Source organism: Chiroxiphia lanceolata, chromosome 3 (assembly GCF_009829145.1).
Source record: "Chiroxiphia lanceolata isolate bChiLan1 chromosome 3, bChiLan1.pri, whole genome shotgun sequence".
In the NCBI taxonomy this organism is placed as follows: Eukaryota; Metazoa; Chordata; class Aves; order Passeriformes; family Pipridae; genus Chiroxiphia; species Chiroxiphia lanceolata.
Genome location: NC_045639.1, coordinates 105734957 through 105753920, shown reverse-complemented (window position 1 = coordinate 105753920; position 18964 = coordinate 105734957). Strand labels below are relative to the sequence as shown.

Sequence of the window (18964 nt, the reverse complement as noted above, 5' to 3'; positions counted from 1 at the left end):
GTAAGAAACAGCACAGGAACAATGTTATGAGTCTGAATTTTCCTTTATTCTACTCCTGTGTGTTCTGCATATAAATTTTCTAGGCTTTTGTCAACCACAAATAATTAATACATTTTCTTTTTAGCTGTGCAGCTTACTTTAATCATATCTGCATTGATGCTGCTGATCACACTTAGTTTCTTTTTACCACCTGATCCTCAACTCCATTGCTAACCAAAAACAATTCTAGCAAATATTCCAAAGACTAATGTACCAAGGAAAACAGAGTTAAGGTTGATTTTACTGTTAATCAACAAATTCAGCTTGATTAGAATTATGAAGCTGTGTTTCTTTTGTTCTCATGCAACTCTTTCATAGTATGCTTAGGCTTAAATTACCAATATTTCAGTTCTGAAAAAGTATTTGTGCAATGTTTGCTATGATCTTAATATTTCTTTTATCAAATTAAATAATTTGGTATGTCTGTGCTATCACCTGTGGGTATGTTTTCATCTAGAAGACTGAAACCTACAATATTTCATTACTTTCATTTTTCAGTACTCATGGGTAAGAGAAAGGAGGAAAGTATTTCAAAGCCTGGATCCCAGAAAAGGCGGAGACAAGAATACATAGATGAACATAGTGATGAGTCTAATGAAGAAGAAAATTTAGAGTCATCTGCTGATGGTAATGCCTCCTCACAGTTGGTAAGTTGTTTAAAAAGTCGTAGAGGTGAAGATAGAAGAAAAAGTTGTGCTTGTTTAAATAAATATCTTGGATGTAGGCTTCAGTAGAACAAATATAAAAGAAACTAGAGGTAGTGTCTGTCATGTTCGTTCTTACCTTATTTCTTTTAGGTCATCTAGTTATAACAGCTGATCATAAAATAACAATATTCTGGTTTTACAGAATGAATACTACTGAAGTTGTCAAGTAATCAAATAAAGGAAATGGATTTTGGTAGAACCATGATATATTTTGCTTATATTTGTAGTAACAGCATAGAAAATATTTAAAACTAATTATTTACTAAAAGAAGCACCAAATACTTGTTTGTTTTGGATAGCTGACATTTTCAAATATCTAAAAAAAATCTAGCGTTTGAAATGCGAATTTTGATGGAAATGAAACTTGAAAACAGGAATATTATTTTTTTCTGTTTTTCTGTTAGTGGTTGAATTCTAATTTGATGGAGGAATTTTAAAAAAATAATTTCTGAAATTGAAAATACTGTCTTGTGTATTATCCTGTTCTGTGTGTTTAGACTGGACATTAGGAAACATTTCAGACACCGGACCAGGCTTCTGTGATGGGTTGACCCTGGAGACACCAAGTGTGCACCAAAGCTGCTCTGTCACTGCCCTCCTCACATGGGCAGGGGAGAGAAAATATAATGAAAGGCTCATGGTTGAGATAAGGGCAGGGAGAGATCACTCACCAGTTACTGTCACAGACAAAAGAGATTCCACTTGGGAAAATTAACCGAATTTATTAACAAATCAGGATGTGAGAGATAATGAGAAATAAACCGAAATCTTAAAACACCTTCCCTTCAGCCCTCCCTTTTTCCTGGGCTCAGCTTCACTCCTGATTTTCTCTCCCTCCTCCCCACCAGCAGCACAGGGGATGGGGGAGCAGGACCTGTGGTCAGTTTGTCACACATGGTCTCAGGTGCTCCTTCCTCCCCAGGGGAGGACTCATCACATTTCCCCTGCTTGAGTGTGGATCCCTTCCATTGGACGCAGTCTTTCAGGACCAGACTGATCCAGTGTGGGTCCCCCGCTGGGTGACAAGTCCTACTAGCAAACCTGCTCCAGCAGGGGCTTCCCGAGGAGTCACAGCCTCCTTTGTGAATCCACCTGCTCCATCATGGGCTGCAGGTGGATCTCTGCTCCCTTATGGGCCTCCATGGGCTGCAGGGACACAGCTGTGGGAAATCTCAGTTCTGATGACTGGAGCACCTCCTGCCCCTCCTTCTGCACTGACCTTGGGGTCTGCAGGGCTGTTTGTCTCATATTCTTACTCCTCTCTTCTCTGGCTGCAATTGCTGCAATTGCAGTTTGCCCTTCTTAATTCTTATCCCAGAAGTGCTACCACCATTGCTGATGGGCTTGGCCTTGGCCAGCAATGGGTCTGTCTTAGAGCTGGCTGGCATTGGCTCTGTTGGACATTGGGAATCTTGTGGCAGGTTCTCCCAGGAGCCACCCGTGTAGCCTCCTGCCCTTCCCGCTACCAAAATCTTGCCACTCAAACCCAGTACAGATTCCTAGCGGGGTGGTGAGTGCCCCAAGCCTGTCAGGATTTAAGAGGTATTTGCCAATGCCCTTAATAAGATGCGTTAATGTGGTCAGCCAACTGTGTAGAATCTATTGTCTTAATACTTTTTGTTGTATTAATTATAAGTTAGTAATGGGGAGAACTTAAAGTTACTATGAGTGAGCAGTCAGCTTTGGTAACTCTTTTCTTTCTATTTTATTACATAACTGCTCTGTAGCAAGGAACCACATAGCGTCATGAAACCCTTCTGTTTCCTTGTAGCTCGTAACCGTTGATGCTTTATATTATTCTGTCATTTTAATGCTCATTATTATTAAAATATATAAACTATATCTCATTAAAATGCATAAGTAACTCTAGTTTTCACTGTTCATCCTTTAGACTGCTGGTGAAGTTGGGATAATTGAAAGTATCCAGCTGAAGAACTTCATGTGCCACTCAAATCTGGGGCCTTTTCAGTTTGGATCAAATATCAATTTTGTTGTTGGAAGCAATGGAAGTAAGTATTAATTAAGCAATTAAGTAAGTATTAATTGCATAATTTCTTTGTCAAAGTACACTTTTGTTAATAATTTAGAAGATGTGATGTTTATTTGAAAAAGAATTCTTTGCCATCTTTTAGGCATGGACTTGGGAGCCACACAGGTCTATCCCAGTAGGACAAGGCTGATGAAAGAGTTAGGTCTTAAATGTGGAGATTTTTGCAAAATATAATGTAAATATAAATATTTTCTTAGCAAAATAAATTTATATTTGAACTAAATGTACTTGTATGTTTATTATTAAATACACAGTAATTGTCCAAGTGCCTGCAGTGCCCATTGCTGAGGTTGGAGGAGCCTCAGTGGTTGTACTGGGGGGTTGTAGAACTGGCTATTAGTTTCTTAATGCTAAACAAGATCTGAACCACATTCAGCAACATCCTACTTCCTGATGGTTTCAACTTTCCAAGGGTATTCAAAATTTTCGGAATTCTCAAATGCTGTTCTAATTAGCCTGGAGAAGAAGGGGAAGATTCCTCCCGCATAGGCTGGCTCTCGGAGAGGGAAGGTAGGAGGTGTAATGGTCAATAGTTGCCGCTAGGTGGCCCCCGAGGCCCAGGCGTGAAGGAGATGCTGAGCGCACGAACCAGGCCAGACTCACAACCAGTTCTGTCACATCATATGAGCCAGTATTACAAAGTACTGCAAAATGATAACCTTAGCCCAAGCCCCAGAGGTGATGAACACCAAAACGGGGAACACATCCTGCGAGGAAGGTGCTGCATAACGCAACTCTGAGAACTAGTGCAAGAGTCTGAGAGCAAATGAATCGACATTGTGACCAGCAAGTATTAAACTGAATTATAATGAAAGCTTACAAAAAATTCATTTAAACACACTCTGGTCATATCTGTCATTATGTCAACCCTTTGAGCCCCGTGATGGGCACCAAAAATGACTGTTGTTGTTTAATCCCATCTGGGAACTAAACACCGTGCCACTGCTTGCTCACTCCCCTGCATCCCCCAGTGGGATGGGGAGGAGAATCTGAAAAAGGTAAAACCTGTGATTTGAGAGAACAGTTTAATGACTGAAATAAAATAAATTATAATAATAATTATAATAAAAACCAGAAAGAGAGGAATAAAACCCAAGATAAACAAGTGATGCCCAGTACAGTTGCTCACAACCATCCCATCCTGAGGAGCAATCAGCAGCTCCTGGCCAAATCCCCCTGTTCATGCACTGGGCATGGCATTCTACTGTATGGAATATCCTCTTGGCCAGTTTGGGTCAACTCTCCTGGCCATTCTCCCTCCTGTCTTCTTGTGCTCCTCCTGACAGAGCATGAGACCCTGAAAAGTCCTTGATTTGGGTAAACACTACTTAGCAACAACCAAAATGTCAGTGTGTTACCAGCACTGTTCCCATGCTGAACCCAAACCACAGCACTGTACCAGCTACTAGGAAGCAAAATCAGGACAGTAGGTCATGTAGAAACTATTATAGGAAAAGGAAGTGATATTTATACAAGCTAACTTCTTGTGAAGAGAGAAGTAAAAATTTAAAACATAAATTTTGAAAGAGACCTTAAAATCTTTCAGATATTAGGTAAATGGTAATACATGTTTGATTTCCTTTGTTGTATACATGTTTTTAGTATGCTTTTAAGGAAGGGGACATTCCTTCCTCCTGACCTAGGACATACTAAATGCAAATTGCTAGATAGAAGTAAGAAGATCGGCTTAGCATGTTGGGTTATTTTAGGGAGAACCGTAGAAATGGCAGATACTTTCCCAGTGTTATTGTTATTTTAAATGATTTTTCAATAAGGACAGAATTTGGACTTCTATTGCACGAATATATAACCAGTCAAACAAAAATCTGTAATATGGGTGCACTGGAGAAGTCACAACAACTTCCCTTTAAAACAAGTTCAATGCTTCTATTACAGGTGGAAAAAGTTCTGTTTTAACTGCTCTTATTGTTGGACTTGGTGGAAAAGCCACTGCAACTAATAGAGGTTCCTCATTAAAAATGTTTATTCGAGATGGAGAGACGTAAGTAAAACTTCTCTAGTTTTAAAGTTGCATGTGCTGTTTAGTCATTCAGGTTAGCTGAGGAGTTTTCTGTTCACCGTCACTTCCTGCATCTTCTTATTGGCAGGTTTCAATAAAAAGCAAAACAATGAAGAGACCTTATTTAAACAAACCCTCCCTAAAAAACTACAAACAAAAAAATTTAGAAATTTTACAAGTAGTATACTCTTATTTCTGAATGTTGTGTTTTCAAAACCAGCTGGAAATGACACTGCAAACAGCTGTTCCTCTTTCTCTCCATCTGCTACGGTGAGAGAGGGACAAAAGCAGAGATTATGGATTGGGATAACAATTTACTGAAAAAAAACAGCAATGAGATAAGGAAAACAAACAGTAACAGCAACAATACTAATAACAACAGTGTATAAAAGAGGGTGATTACATGCAAAAGTGCTCACTGAGTCCAGCTCAACCTGACTGCACCACAGCCCAAGCCTCTGGGCTCCCCAGACAAAGAAGAAAATGTTGGATGAAAGTGTCTGTATCCCCCCTTCCCCAAGCCTGGGCCAGTGAAGAAAAAAAACAACGGTGGACAGATTGTCCACATTCTCTCTCTCTCCCCAAGCTCGAGACAACAACATCTTTTCTATAAGAATGCCTTAAGCATTCTGGTATAGATTACTTTGGTTAGGCTGTAGAAGCCAAGCAACTGTTTTCTACAGAAGCCAGTTTGAAAACAGGAGAACAACAAAAAAGCAACTTGAATCTGCAACCTAAAAATGGGGGCACTCAGATGGGAAGGGAAGGTGGGGGAAATCTGCTCTTCCAACTATTTACTTTTGGGTGTTGCACGAAGAAGATGCAAACAGACAGTGTATGGCAGCCTTTCTGGATGTGTATCTGTTTTGGCTCAAACAACATAAATATATGTTGTTCTGCTTGGTACTATGACTGACTTGCAGTTTTGACCTGTAGTAAACCTGACAATTTGTATGTAAAATTAGAATGTTCTGATTTTTTTTGTTAGATTTGAAATTAATTTCAGCTATCCTTTTTATTATTTTCATGGTTTTTTTAGTTCTGCAGATATTTCCATAACTTTGCGAAACCAGGGCAGAGATGCATTTAAACCAGAAGTGTATGGTAACTCTATTATTGTGAATCAGCGCATTAATCAGGAAGGAAGCAGAAGTTACAAACTGAAAAGCAAATCTGGTTGGTGGTAGTTTGCTTTGTTCTCAGTCTTAAAAGTTCTTTAAATGTTTTCATTGCTTTAAATGATGTTAGTAAAGGTTGATGTTATTTCATAGAATCATTCAAGGATTATGACACTGTCCATTTCTTGTGTGTTTACCTCAGACTAAGAATCTTTTAATATGTCAAAAGCATTATGTATTTATTGATATATATTATTTCGTATGTCAGGTTCTGCATTATGTATTTTTTTTACAAAAATCTGATTGTATGATGAGGGTGAACATAGTTCTTTTAATCTTTTTGAGGTTCTGTTGAGTTTGCTGATTTACTTATATTTTGTCACAGATGGTTTGTGAGGCAACGAGGGACTTGAATTAGAAGTCCTTCTGTGCAAATGCAAATATATTAGGAAAAAACCCAAACAACCAGTGTTTCTCATTTAGGACTACATCCATGTTACAAAAAATTAGTCTAATTTTTTACATTGCTACATTGAACAAAAGACTGGGGCATTGTACGTCTCCTTACTTTGGACCCATTGGTATTTTTCCTCTGTCTTTTTCCATTAGGAACCTTAATTTCTTCAAAGAAAGAAGAACTCGTAAAAATACTGGATCATTTTAATATACAGGTAGTTGCTGTGTTCAAATTCTGTGCAATTTCAGACATCAGCATGCGATATTATAATGCTCTCATTAAAAAGCAGTGTTTTCTCATTTCCTTAAATGAGAGAGGTTTATTCCTTCCATGTTATTTCAAAATCAAATGCATCAGCAAAAGAAAAATTGAAATTTATACCTCATACAGTTTAGAATAAGATTCTGTCCCAGGCAGATACGTATTTGCTATCATCTGTGAGCCAAGAGTCATGTAGCTTGTTGATGAAAGTCCTTGCATAGGTTTCTTTTGTATCTGGAGGGAGTTTTTATGCTGATTATTTCACTGTTTTCTGTGGAAGAAATTTGAGTGTGTTTTTGCTGCTTAAGTGGTTAATGAAAGATCAGGTAATGCACACAAAGTTTAAAATATTCAACATACTTAGAATTTCAAGTAACACAGACTTCAGTTAATACGTATTGATTTTTTTTTTTGTGGAAACTTCTGTAAGAATATATGGGTCAATTCATTGCATTAAATGATCAATTTGATCAATTAAATAATGAGAAATACAACATTGGACAAAATTTCTAATGCTGATCTTGTTAAATAAATGGAACTTACAGACACTGTCTTTATAGAAGTCATCCCCCTGGAAGCAAGTTGATCTTGCTATGGTTTGATTTTGTACTTGATGGAGTTTGATTTCTAAAGTTTCTGTTTGTTATTGGGTTTGTGTGTTAGGTTTTGTATTTTTTTAAAGAGATGATAGGATTAGAAGTCTTAATTTCTGAATCTTAGTATTGAATTGCAGTACATGGAACAAGGTGATGGTTTGCTCACTTTCATGGATTTGCAGTCACATGATAACTGTTCTATTCAAAATAAAACAAAAGCAATTATTTTTTGCAGGTAGATAATCCTGTGACTATTTTAACCCAAGAGATGAGTAAGCAGTTTTTACAGACTAAAAGTGAAAGTGACAAGTATAAGGTAAGAAAAATAATTGAGCATTTTGACTAAACATTAGAATACTGATTTCAAATTTTTAGAAGCGGCATTTGGATGGAAAAAAATATCAGATTCCTTGATTTTAATAACCTGTTGTGGTTTAACTCAGGTAAGCAGCTCAATACCACACAACCACTCACTTCCCTTCTGTGCTTCCCTCCAGCTTGGGCCGGGGTAAGAGGAACGTAAGAGTACAATAAAAGAACTTAAAAGGACGAGATAAAAATTATTTTTAAAAAATGCAGAGAAAGCTGGAAGGAGAGAGAAAGAAAGAGAAAGAAAACAAGAGACGCAAAAGCAATTGCTCACCACCTCCAGCTGGTAGATGAATGCCAAACCACTTCCCAAGCAAAAGATGGCTAATCCCCCTAAACCTTCTCCTATCCCATTTTTTGCTGAGCATGGCTGCGCTGGTTTGGGCTGGGATAGAGTTAATTTTCTTCATGGCAGATAAGATAGGGCTACCTTGTGGATTTGTGCTGAAAACAATGTTGATAACATGGAGATGTTTTTGTTACTGCTATTTTTGTAAATGCCGAGCAGTGCTTACTGAACACAGTCAAGGCTTTTTCGGCTTCTCACCCCACCTCACTAGCAAGGAGGATGGGAGTGCACAAGGAGTTGGGAGGGGATACAGCTGGAACAGCTGATCCCAACTGACCCAAGGGATATCCCAGACCATGCGGGATCGTGCTCAGCATATAGAGCTGAGGGAAGAAGAAGGAATTAGAAGACAGAGTGATGGATTTGTCTTCCCAAATCACATGATGGAGCTCTGCTTTCCTGGGGATGCGTGAACGCCTGCCTGCCCATGGGAAGTGATGAATGAATTCCTTGTTTCGCTTTGCTTGTGTTTGTGTAGCTTTTCCTTTATTAAATTATTTTTATCTCAACCGACGAGTTTTCTCGCTTTTACTTTTCCGATTCTCTCCTCCATCACACCAAGGGGAAGTGAGTGAGTGGCTGTGGGGGGCTGAGTTGCTGGCAGGGGCTAAACCACGACAGTGAAGTTTCATGGGGTGGCATATCTGGGATCAACTGCCTGGTTGTATCCCTTCCCAACTTCTTGCACACCCCGCTAATGTACTCACTGGGAGGGCAGTGAGAAACTGGAGGCCTTGGTGCAACAGCTAAAATATTAGGGTGTTGTCAGTATTGTTTTGATCACACATCTAAAATACAGCACCATAAAAGTTGCTATGAAGACACTTAACTTCATCCTGGCCAGAGCCAGTACTCTGTCTGATTGCAGCAGTCATCCACTTGCACAAACAATTTTTTTTAAGTTTATTCTCTCTAAAGAGATTGATAAAATTAAATTTTAGGACACTGCTGAGTTAGTTCATTATTCAGAAATACCAGAGTTGCAAATGAGTGTTTTAGATTGCTCAAAGAACCACCAGCACAGGGAGCAGCAAAAGAGCAGGTTTAATATTAAAATGAAAGCAGGACAAAGTTTGTTGACGAGGTTCACTCTTCTGCTTACCTGGGTGGTTAAAGCACACAGAGGAAAATCATACTCAAACCTGTAATCTATCAAGCTAAAACTAAAATCAACCTAAAATGATCTACATAGAGGCTGGTGATGGGAAAAGGGTAAGGATAAAAAGGAGTAAGGGAGACCTGCCCATTAAGTCACAGGGTTCAGAGTGACTTGCCAGACTCAGCCCCAGACTTGACCAATGTTTTAGGCTTAAAGGTTTTGACAGCACCTAAGCTTGACAGCACTTAAACTTAACAGCACTTAATTGATAGCCTAATTTAAACAATTTAACAAAAGATTCTTATAGAATTTACTATAGCACAATGGTAACTCACTTATAGGCCTACTTTACTTAAGAATCTAATAAGGTGACATTCATAATACATTTGCTAGAGCATATTCGCACACCCACAGGCCTTAACAGTACATACAAGGTGTATTTCTGAAAAATTCCCATCGAATTCAGGGAAGTACTCACGTTGGATGCCTTTGTATCGTCTCAACAGGTTGATCCTTGAGGAGTGGGGATATCAGCTCAGGCTCTGTTGTGAACTTCCAAGTAAATTTGAGAGCTCAGTGGTACAAGAGGTGTCCCACTCAGAGCGAGATGCTGGTCACAGCCCACTAAGGTGCAAGAGAGCTCAAAGGGTCTCACTTAGGACTGCTGTTTATAGAGCTGCAAAAGAGTGGGCTTTAGTCATAGTAGTGTTCCATCCTTGCCACAATTTGGGTTTGTAACTTACTTTGAAAGTTCAGTAACAAAAATGTCGTTCCACATGGGTTGTTATTCAGGCAAGAAAAGTAAGTTTCCAAGGCAGTTTTGTTAAAAACAGGAGCTCATCAGACAGCATAAGTTCCTGGGAGCAGAGAGTGTTTCCAATATGCTCACAAGGAGCTGAGCCCAGGTGCTGTTCATCAAGGCCAAGGCCTAATGAGCATTTCTGATATCACAGTGCAGGCCGAGAAGGGGATGGAAGTTGTACCACCAGAACCCCACCATTTACTTTACTTTGGGTTTCATTCAGCATGCAGAGAGGTTGGAATGAATGGTCTTTCTGTGGCAATTAAAGTTCACTTAGATAAGGCGCTGAATCTGACATCTGCAAATTTTTATTCCTTTTTAGTTTTTTATGAAGGCAACTCAGCTGGAACAAATGAAAGAAGACTATTCATGTGTTGAGAAAACTCAACAGAATACACGTATTCAGATAGAACAAGGAAGAGAGGTATGTAAAAGTTAAAGTAATTATTAGCACAGATCTGTGCACTGTAAGAACTATAGGACTTAAACTGCATGGTTTTGATTTGATTAGGTCTTAGTGACATTAAATTTTACAAAAAACAAATCTTTCCAAGATTTCGTACTACCTGACGACTTTTTGCACTCATGATGAACCTCTGCTTTTCTTTTTTAAGCGTCTTGAAGAACTTAGGCAGATTTATTTAGAAAAAAAGGAACTCTACAAAAGCATTGCATTTGTGAATGACATGCGAAGACGTCTCGAAGAGTTGAAACATAATATGGCATGGGCAGTGGTAAGTGTCTTGCTAAAATATGTTATTCGTATGAAATGTACTTCTTTCTCAGTCTGTTGCAGACGTTCTGATACATGCTAATATAGGTTTCTTTTTAGGTGAGTGAGATGGAAAAAGAAATAGAGCCAATCAAAGAAGGCATCAAGGCTGAAGAAGCAAATACAGAGTTTATTCAGAAGGTAGAAGAATGGCAGGTACATATACAGTTTACATCACTCTGGTTTTAGTCCCTGCCTCAGAGATCTGTCATGTAGGTTTTCTTGGGTATCATTGCCTACAGAAAAGATCAATGATTTCAGGAGACCTTTGTAAGTCTTTGACTTCTTAAGACTTCTGTAGGTAGAAAGAAAGAATAATTTTGTCGAATATTCATATTAACCTATGAAATATATATTTTTACAGAGAAATGCTAGGCATCATTATTGTGAATTTAGAATCATAGAATGGTTTGGGTTGGTTTGAATCATCTAGTTCCAATCCCCATGCCGTGGGCAGGGACACCTTCCACTAGATCAGGTTCCTCAGTGCCCCATCCAGCCTGGTGTTGAACACTGCCAGGAATGGGGCAGCCACAGCTTCTCTGGGCAACCTGTGCCAGTGCCTCACCACCCTCATGGGAAAGAATTCATTCCATATATCTAAATTTCCCCTCTTTCAGTTTGAACTCATTACTCCCTGTCCTGTCACTACAAAGGATGAAGAGTTCCTCTCAGGCTTCCTTTTAAGTCCCCTTCAGATGCTGAAAGGCTGATATGAGGTCTCCATACAACTTTTTCTTCTGTTCTCTGGGCTGAACAGCCCCAAAACTTTTCAGTCTATTAAAACTTCTTCTCCAAGTTTTCTTTATTAGCATTTTCCTTTTTTAAAAAAAATTTTGTGGATTGGTTTGTTTGCTTTTAAGTATTTGTTTTACAATTGAGGCATTTTTGCATTGGGGTGAACATGTCTGTGTAGTACTGAAGGACCATTGTCCAGACACTGGCTTAACTTCTTTTGATGTCATGTTACTTGGCCTTATTGTATCAAGAGTCCTGTTTTGAGTAAATCATGAGATAGAAAAAAAGGTTGCTAATGTTTACTTCACAGATTTGGTAGTCTGTAGGTTTCCTGAGAATGTCCATTTATTAATTTTCATCTTTGCATGTCCATAGTGGCAAATGAAAAATTTTGCTCCATTACTACTTGTATATCATTCTCTTTTTTCACCAAAGGTAAAAGTGAATGAAGCAGAAAAAAAGTACAAAGCAGTACAAGACAGATTAGAAACAGTAAGTGAAGAAGCACAAGCCCTTCATCCTCAGTGTATTTCTTTGAAGGCTGAAGTGCAAGCAAAAAGAAAAGCAGTCAATGAAATCGAGGTAGGCAAAAAGTTTGTACCAGTTTAAAGTTTTAATCTTGTCCATGCTCTACCCTTCTGTACTTCTGCATCTTTGTCTTGGCTTCCTGAATCCACAGTGCAGTTCAAAACAGGTGGAATTTCCTGCTAACTGGCAAGTAGTTTCTGGTCGGGGCCCTGGGGTTTATATCTTTATATAGGTGTTAATCGGTGTTAAACTTAGGTCAAAATAAATAAATAAATTTAATTCTTGAAAATCAAGTTATGTTTGTCTGGTTTGGTGCCGTTCAGTATTTATTTACTCAAAAGTGTAGTTCTTTTTGAAATGATTTCTTCTATTTCTTAAATTACTGTATCCTTTTTCCTTCCTAGGTGGTTTATAATCGTTTCAAAACAGAGTTAAAACGTCTGGGAAAAGATGATGAACAGCTGTGTAAACGAATCGAGGAACTGAAAAGCAGGTAAATACAGATACAGTGATGATGATGTATGTTTATTATACAGGTCTGAAAGCACCGAGCTCTTCTGATTAATGAGAAAATCTGTAGTAATATAAAATACTTACTTAAACCTTACAGGGTCCAGTTAAATATTTAAATATTTCTGATCCTGTTTCTTTGCATGCCAAGACTTTGACTAGGATGTGATGAGGTAACTGGGTAGCAAAAAGGCTTTTTTTTTTTTTGTGATGATAATAGACATTTTCTACCTTCCGTGATGTCGCAAAACAAATATGCCTTAAACTAAATGCAATAGGAATGTAACTGGAGAGAGTTTACATGTGATTACAAATTTAAAAAAAAATAAATAAAAAATGGGATTTATGCTTTGTAGATTTTGTAAATGCACAGAATCTTAGACATAAATTTCTGATACATAAATCTTCTGTCTGCTACAAGTAATAAAGTTCATGTCATTTACAATTCATCAGTATGGTGTTAAAATATTGAAGTATATTCTTTCCTAGTGCTAATCAGGTTCCAGAGCCTGAAAGATTGGAAAGACAAAGGAAAATTGCGCACTTAAGGGAACAGTTAAAGGCATTCCGTGACGAAGAAATAATGATTGCTCAGCAGATGGATCAGTTTCAGCAGGCTATATATAAATGTAGGGAAGAACATGCCAGGGTCAGGTAAGTTATGCTTTTTGAATGTAAGTTTTCCTTTGTTTTAAGTTATAGAGAGAGATCCCTTGTTATGTACTTGCGTTCCCTGAAGTATTAGGCTCCAGTTTCTTTTTTTTTTTTATCCCCTTGTTTATCTTAGCACTCACTGAACTTTTTCTTTGACACTTCCATGACTTAATTAAAAAACTTTTGGAAAATTAAGAAAACTGTTTTGTCATTAGAAGTGAAAGTTTTTAGTAATTTAAAACCTGCTATAAATCCATGCTGTCAGTTTAATATCCTTCTTTCTTCTTTCCACTATCTGTATCTTACTCTCTTATCATCCTATGGGCAGATTATGACTGAAATTTTTTTTTGTTAGTTTAATACACCGGTATATCCTGATAGGACAGCACAAGATATGTAAAACATTATAAGAAAATAGATACCCTTAGGAGTAATTATTGCATCTCTAGTTAAGGCACATTCCTAGAGGCTTTGAGGCAAGTGCTTCAAGTACCAATTTAGTCCATACCCAAACTGGAAAACCAAAGCACTCTGGCTTTGATTTGGAAATCTGAACTTGAACAGTATTACCAGAGGGGATTATGACAATGTCATTTATTGTCTTGAGGGATTTGAGAATTGTTGCTTATTGCACTTGGTGTATTAGTTTAAATATCTTTTATCAATTATTATAACCAATTCTTACTTTGTATTCTGTTGAAAGTCTTTTAGAAGACAGTGAAATTGAAGCATATAATTAGAAATAAAATAAATTTATTATAATTTTTTAGAAATAAAATCTTGTAAAACTGTTGCAAAGTAGAAATTTTTTCTCTTTTTTGTCTCATGTTTCTTAAAACTATAAAAATATTGTTGCATGTTCACTGTACCTGGATGTACATTGAACTACTGACATCTCAATACACTGTGCTATTAGGAATTGAAAGACAAGGCTTTATAATTCTTTTAGTCCAATTAAGGCTCTATAACTACCGAAAAAAAATTCTGTTCTCTTAGGAGAGAAAACGCTGATGCGCAACAAGCACTGGATGCCAAGCAGAAGCAGCTGAGAGAGCTGAAAGACAGTAAAACAGATACTTTGAAAAGATTTGGACCACATATACCAGGATTTGTTGAAGCAGTTGAAACAGCCTATAAGCAAGGGCGCTTTAACAAAAAACCTCTTGGACCTATAGGTAAGAATAACTGCTGAAACAGGCACATTTTCTCATAGGACTTCTTGTGTGGCTGCTAATGAAAACAGTGGTCTTTCAGGAAAATTATTTGTTCTTTAAGGAGTTCAGATATATCTTTTTCTTCTGTACTTCCAGAACTAAAAGTTTTATCCTGGTAGGTTATCTTTTGCTCCTGTCATGAACTTGCTGACATCTTCTGGTTTTTCTCACTTTCCAGGTGTTTGAGTTGAGGTATTTTATGTAGCTAAAATAGCAAACTTTCAGTGCACCCCTCCAACTCCCCCACACCCCCAAAGCATCAGACTGCTGTGCTTTGGGTGCCTTGGTGGGTAGCACTATCCAGATCTTAGACAGATTTTGTTCAAAGTGTCCAGTGGCTGACTTGTGGGCTTGTCAAACTCGAGATGTTTTGGGTGGATCAACTCAGACAGACCCAACTGAGATTTTCTTGGGAAGCTGGCCTTTATTTGTTTTCTGTCCAGCTCTGACAGTGGCTGCTGTTTTCAGTTTGTGAATGGGAGCAAAGACTTCAGCATATTCTGGATGTGAAGGCCAAGTACTAAAGTATGTGGCATTTACTGCAGAGTAAGAATATGTACTGCAGAAGACAGGTGATAGATATAATGGAAATCTTCATGTTTAAGTTGCAGCATAGTTGTTCCACTGCCTTCATCCTTAAAGCATTAAATTGTTGATAAGCTGCCGCGGTCCGAAAAGGGGGGGGACCGTGGCATTGCATGAGTCCGGGACACAAAGGTGGGATGCAGGTAGAATGCTTTATTCACGCCTGCACCCGATCTTTTATCAGCTCAGGAGGGGAAAGGGCCAGAACATAGGGCGGAGCATGAGACAGACAAGCGGGAGGACAAACCAGGATAGGGACACGGGCAAAAGAGGGAGGAGCGTGGGAAGAACCAGGAAGGGAAGGGGCGAATGGAGGCCCCTCTCTGCAGCTTCTCCAGCCAATCGGCAGAGAAACAGAGGAGCAGGGAGGTGGACAGGCCAGGACATGCCCAGGAAATATAAATTCTGGGGAAGCATACAATGTGTATATACATAATAACTGTAAAGTCTGTATCATAAAGTCCTTTCAATCACTGGTACATATTTTTCCACTTCTGAGATTTTCCCCATTCTGATTCCTGGTCCTTCACAATAAGCCATCTTTGCCTTTATACACTACTGCTGAGTTGCCTTAAAATTGGTACCCTAAATGGAAGTTAGTAGACACCAGTCAAAAATCCTGAAAGAAAATGTAGGCCTCCAACTATGTGTACGTGTCTCTAGGAACAGAAATTATATATTTATGTTCTCAGGGTAGCTTGTCTGTTGTGGTGTTTTTTATCTTTTAGTCAACTTCTTAATTTTTTTTTTCTATTTGTAAGAAAGGTTTATTTTAGACTCTTAAAAAAACCCTGCAGCACAAGACAACAATTAGTAAAAATATCCTACTGAATGTTTTGTCGTGGAACACAGCTCCTAAAGCCTTGCCTCTTATGTTTATTTAGGTGCTTTCATTCATCCAAAAGATCCTGAACTGACCTTGGCTATCGAAGCCTGTTTAAAGGGCCTAGTTCATGCATTTTGCTGTGATAATCATAGCGATGAAAGAACTCTACAGTTACTGATGTCAAAACATTATCCACATGGATTTAGACCTCAAATAATTGTAAATAAATTCCAGAATAAAATTTATGATGTTAGACCGAGGTAAGTTATGTTTTGAAATTTGTTGCTTAGCCTTAATGGTTCAAATTATTAGTTGAAAAGAACTATTTTTGATTTTTTTTTTTTTATGAATCTCATGTGAGTTTTATAAATGATATTTTTTCTTCTTTTCTTCAGAGCTGTTTATCATCCAGAATTCCCATCAGTACTGACAGCATTGGAAATAGATCATGTAATGGTTGCCAATTGTTTGATCGATGTGAGGGGTATAGAAAAAGTCCTGCTGATTAAAGTAAGGCTTTAGGCTCCCTGTTGGTCTTTAAAGAAACTTGTTTTCTCTGTGTGGAGCATCTGGAACCTTCACTGGTAGTGTCTGTAATGGATAAAAGGGGTAGAGCAAGTTTTGTTTCCCTTCCTGCCTGAGGAGAGGTGAGGACCCTGATGGAACTAACGACGCTTACTTTTTGTGGATTTTATTTTCCTCCAGAATCTCTTGTCCCGGTTTGTCCTCTGGCATTCCTACTGGAAAACAGGCAGCTCATGCTCTGTCGAGTGCAGAGCTGACTGTTTATCAAGCGTGGCTGTCACTGAATGTATGTACAGCTGAACTTTCTAGGCTTTTCTCATGGCAGGAATATTAGATTTGTTATTCCCTCCCTGCCTTACCTAATCACTTTACCATCTTTGAGCCCTACCTGAACTATGTCAATTGAATCTGAAGTATTGCGTGGAAGAACTGATGCTTCTGAATAGAGAACACTATTGCCTTGGACAAAGGCACTTGTGACTGCTTAGTCTGGCACTGTCAATGTTTTTTTTTTAGCAACATGTTTGTTGGAAATGTTACTGACATTAAACTTTAATTGAATATTGTTTTATGTACTTCATACCTTGCTTTGGAAGATGGTTTCCTGTATGTTTATTCCACTTCTGACTACTAAATACACTGTGCATAGTAACCTTTTGGTTAGTGGGGTTTTTTTCCCATGGCAAATTACAAGGGATTGATTAGACTACAGAATTTACAAAGTAGATAAATTTGTAAAAGAATAAAATAAATGAGTAGCTAGACTTGCTGGGTTCTTGAGAACAGAAATGTCTTGTTCAACTAAGAAAAGTAGATTCTTGACATAAATATTTTTCCACATTCTGTCATTACTGTATTTCTTATTTCTTTAGGAATTGAACTTATTTCTGGATGAGAGCATCTAGATGACTTTTAAATTGTTATCTTTAATTGTTGTTGCTTTTCTATTGGTATGATAAGGCCATTGTGTTTTTCAGAGCAACCGTAGAGCTCGTGAGGTAATGCAGTCCAGTCATCCCCCAGCAAACTGTAAAGAAGCTTTCACTGGTGAAGGTGATCACGTCTTTGAAAGACGATATTACTCTTCCAATTACTCCAGACCCAAGTACCTTAGTCAAGATGTTGAAGCAGAAATAAGGTTAGCATCTTGTAATGTTGTGTTTGTAAAAACTGTGCTTGTTGACATGAGGAGTGGAATTGCTTATTTCTCTATTTACATGTACACTACTCTCTAATCTCTCCATTTTCTTTCTGAGATTTACACTTCCCTCCTGAGAATTCTAGAAAATCTCTTTATTTCAGTGTCTTTCTGTGATAGGTGCAAAGCTGCATTGTATCTAGTTATCTTTCAGCTTGTGGCAAGTAAGGATTAGTTGTGCTGGATACTCCAGGAAATCTATCTACCTTCTTTTTTAGTTTACAATTGGAGAAAATGAGTATGGAATCAAAGCTGTTTCTTTTAAAATCTAACTCTTGAACAGTGGTGTCATAGTTTACTGTAAGGGAAGCCTGATTTTCCAAACCAAAGTTGTTAGCACATATGCTACTACTGGTTTCAAACTTTGCATCTGTGCTTTCTCAGGCTTTTGACTTCATTCATGGTAGGTATCTCACCTTTTATATTTTTAAGGTTTTTCTCTCTCATTGCTTAGTTATTGGTAGTTAAAAAAGTAAAATGTACTTCAAAGATTGCAAACGAACTGTCAATAAACAAATTGGCAACAATAGATTACTTTTGAGGCTCAGATTATATTAGAGACATATTAGGTAAATATTTTAATTTTAGTATTAATTGCTGATAGTATAGACTGAATTGAATGTTAAAATTAATTTCTATGAACTCAAAAGTTTTAAATATGTCTGTTAACTATACTTTCTTCATGTTGGTATATAATGAACTTCACTCAAAGATTATCTTAACTTTCTGTGGTGGTTTAAAAAAAACAGCTGGGAATTAAACCCCAAATAAGCCACTCCACTTCCACTCACCCCCCTCCAGTAAGAGAGGGCAAAGGCAGAGACTATGAGTTGACAGTTTACTGAAAATAAACAGCAATGGAATAAGAAATGCACAGTAATAGCAACAACCAGGACACTTTCAAAGTGTGACAGGAATTCTATTGCTAGTTTTGCCATGGAGGAATGATGTAGGCTAGTTGAAAAAGTGCATTTTTACGCTTTGTCTTGTCATTCACGTAATTTTTGTGGTTTTCTGTGTGTGTCATAAATAATACCTGTGTAATATATCTCAATATCACTTTGTTTATAAAGTCACTTGGATAAAGAGATTGAAAGCAAAAGGGCACAGTTGGCAGCATCTCAGCAACGTTTATATTCCATTGAAAATGAGATTAGGCAAAATGAAGATCATCTTTATGGTCATCGACGACACCAAAAAGAACTACAGGTAAAAATAAGAACAACACTAGTTTTTAGAAACTCATCAGTCTTTCCCTATTTCATTTTGACTTCTGCAATGTATTTTGACTGAGTGATAGTTTTTAATGTTTATCCTTACTTTTACTGTTTGCTTTCCTGTTTTTTACGTTCTTAATATACTCTCATAATTTGGGACAGAATGATAGGACATCAGTCCTAACATATGCTGTTGTTTCTGTTTGATATCTTTCTTCCCCTTTGTGCAAAATCTCACAAATTTCTACTGTTTGTTTTGACACTAATAGTGCACGGAGCAGACACTTACATCATATAATCCTTCTCTCTCCTTTATTTCTGTTGAGGCTT

General features: G+C 37.7%; 1 protein-coding gene across 3 annotated transcripts in view; it reads left to right on the top strand.

Moving 5' to 3' along the window:
* The window catches only part of SMC6 (structural maintenance of chromosomes 6), a 37977-nt gene that overhangs the window by 7145 nt on the left and 11868 nt on the right, over nucleotides 1-18964 (top strand). For all 3 annotated transcript variants that reach the window (XM_032681858.1, XM_032681860.1, XM_032681859.1), the window contains exons 3-19: nucleotides 538-686; nucleotides 2638-2755; nucleotides 4693-4798; nucleotides 5856-5992; nucleotides 6544-6605; nucleotides 7484-7564; nucleotides 10190-10291; nucleotides 10482-10601; nucleotides 10700-10795; nucleotides 11813-11959; nucleotides 12310-12398; nucleotides 12905-13069; nucleotides 14066-14244; nucleotides 15753-15954; nucleotides 16090-16204; nucleotides 17197-17357; nucleotides 18491-18626. In XM_032681858.1, the coding sequence (XP_032537749.1) occupies nucleotides 543-686; nucleotides 2638-2755; nucleotides 4693-4798; nucleotides 5856-5992; nucleotides 6544-6605; nucleotides 7484-7564; nucleotides 10190-10291; nucleotides 10482-10601; nucleotides 10700-10795; nucleotides 11813-11959; nucleotides 12310-12398; nucleotides 12905-13069; nucleotides 14066-14244; nucleotides 15753-15954; nucleotides 16090-16204; nucleotides 17197-17357; nucleotides 18491-18626 (2160 nt within the window). In that variant the 5' untranslated portion in view covers nucleotides 538-542. The remainder of the gene's footprint in view (nucleotides 1-537; nucleotides 687-2637; nucleotides 2756-4692; nucleotides 4799-5855; nucleotides 5993-6543; nucleotides 6606-7483; nucleotides 7565-10189; nucleotides 10292-10481; nucleotides 10602-10699; nucleotides 10796-11812; nucleotides 11960-12309; nucleotides 12399-12904; nucleotides 13070-14065; nucleotides 14245-15752; nucleotides 15955-16089; nucleotides 16205-17196; nucleotides 17358-18490; nucleotides 18627-18964) is intronic.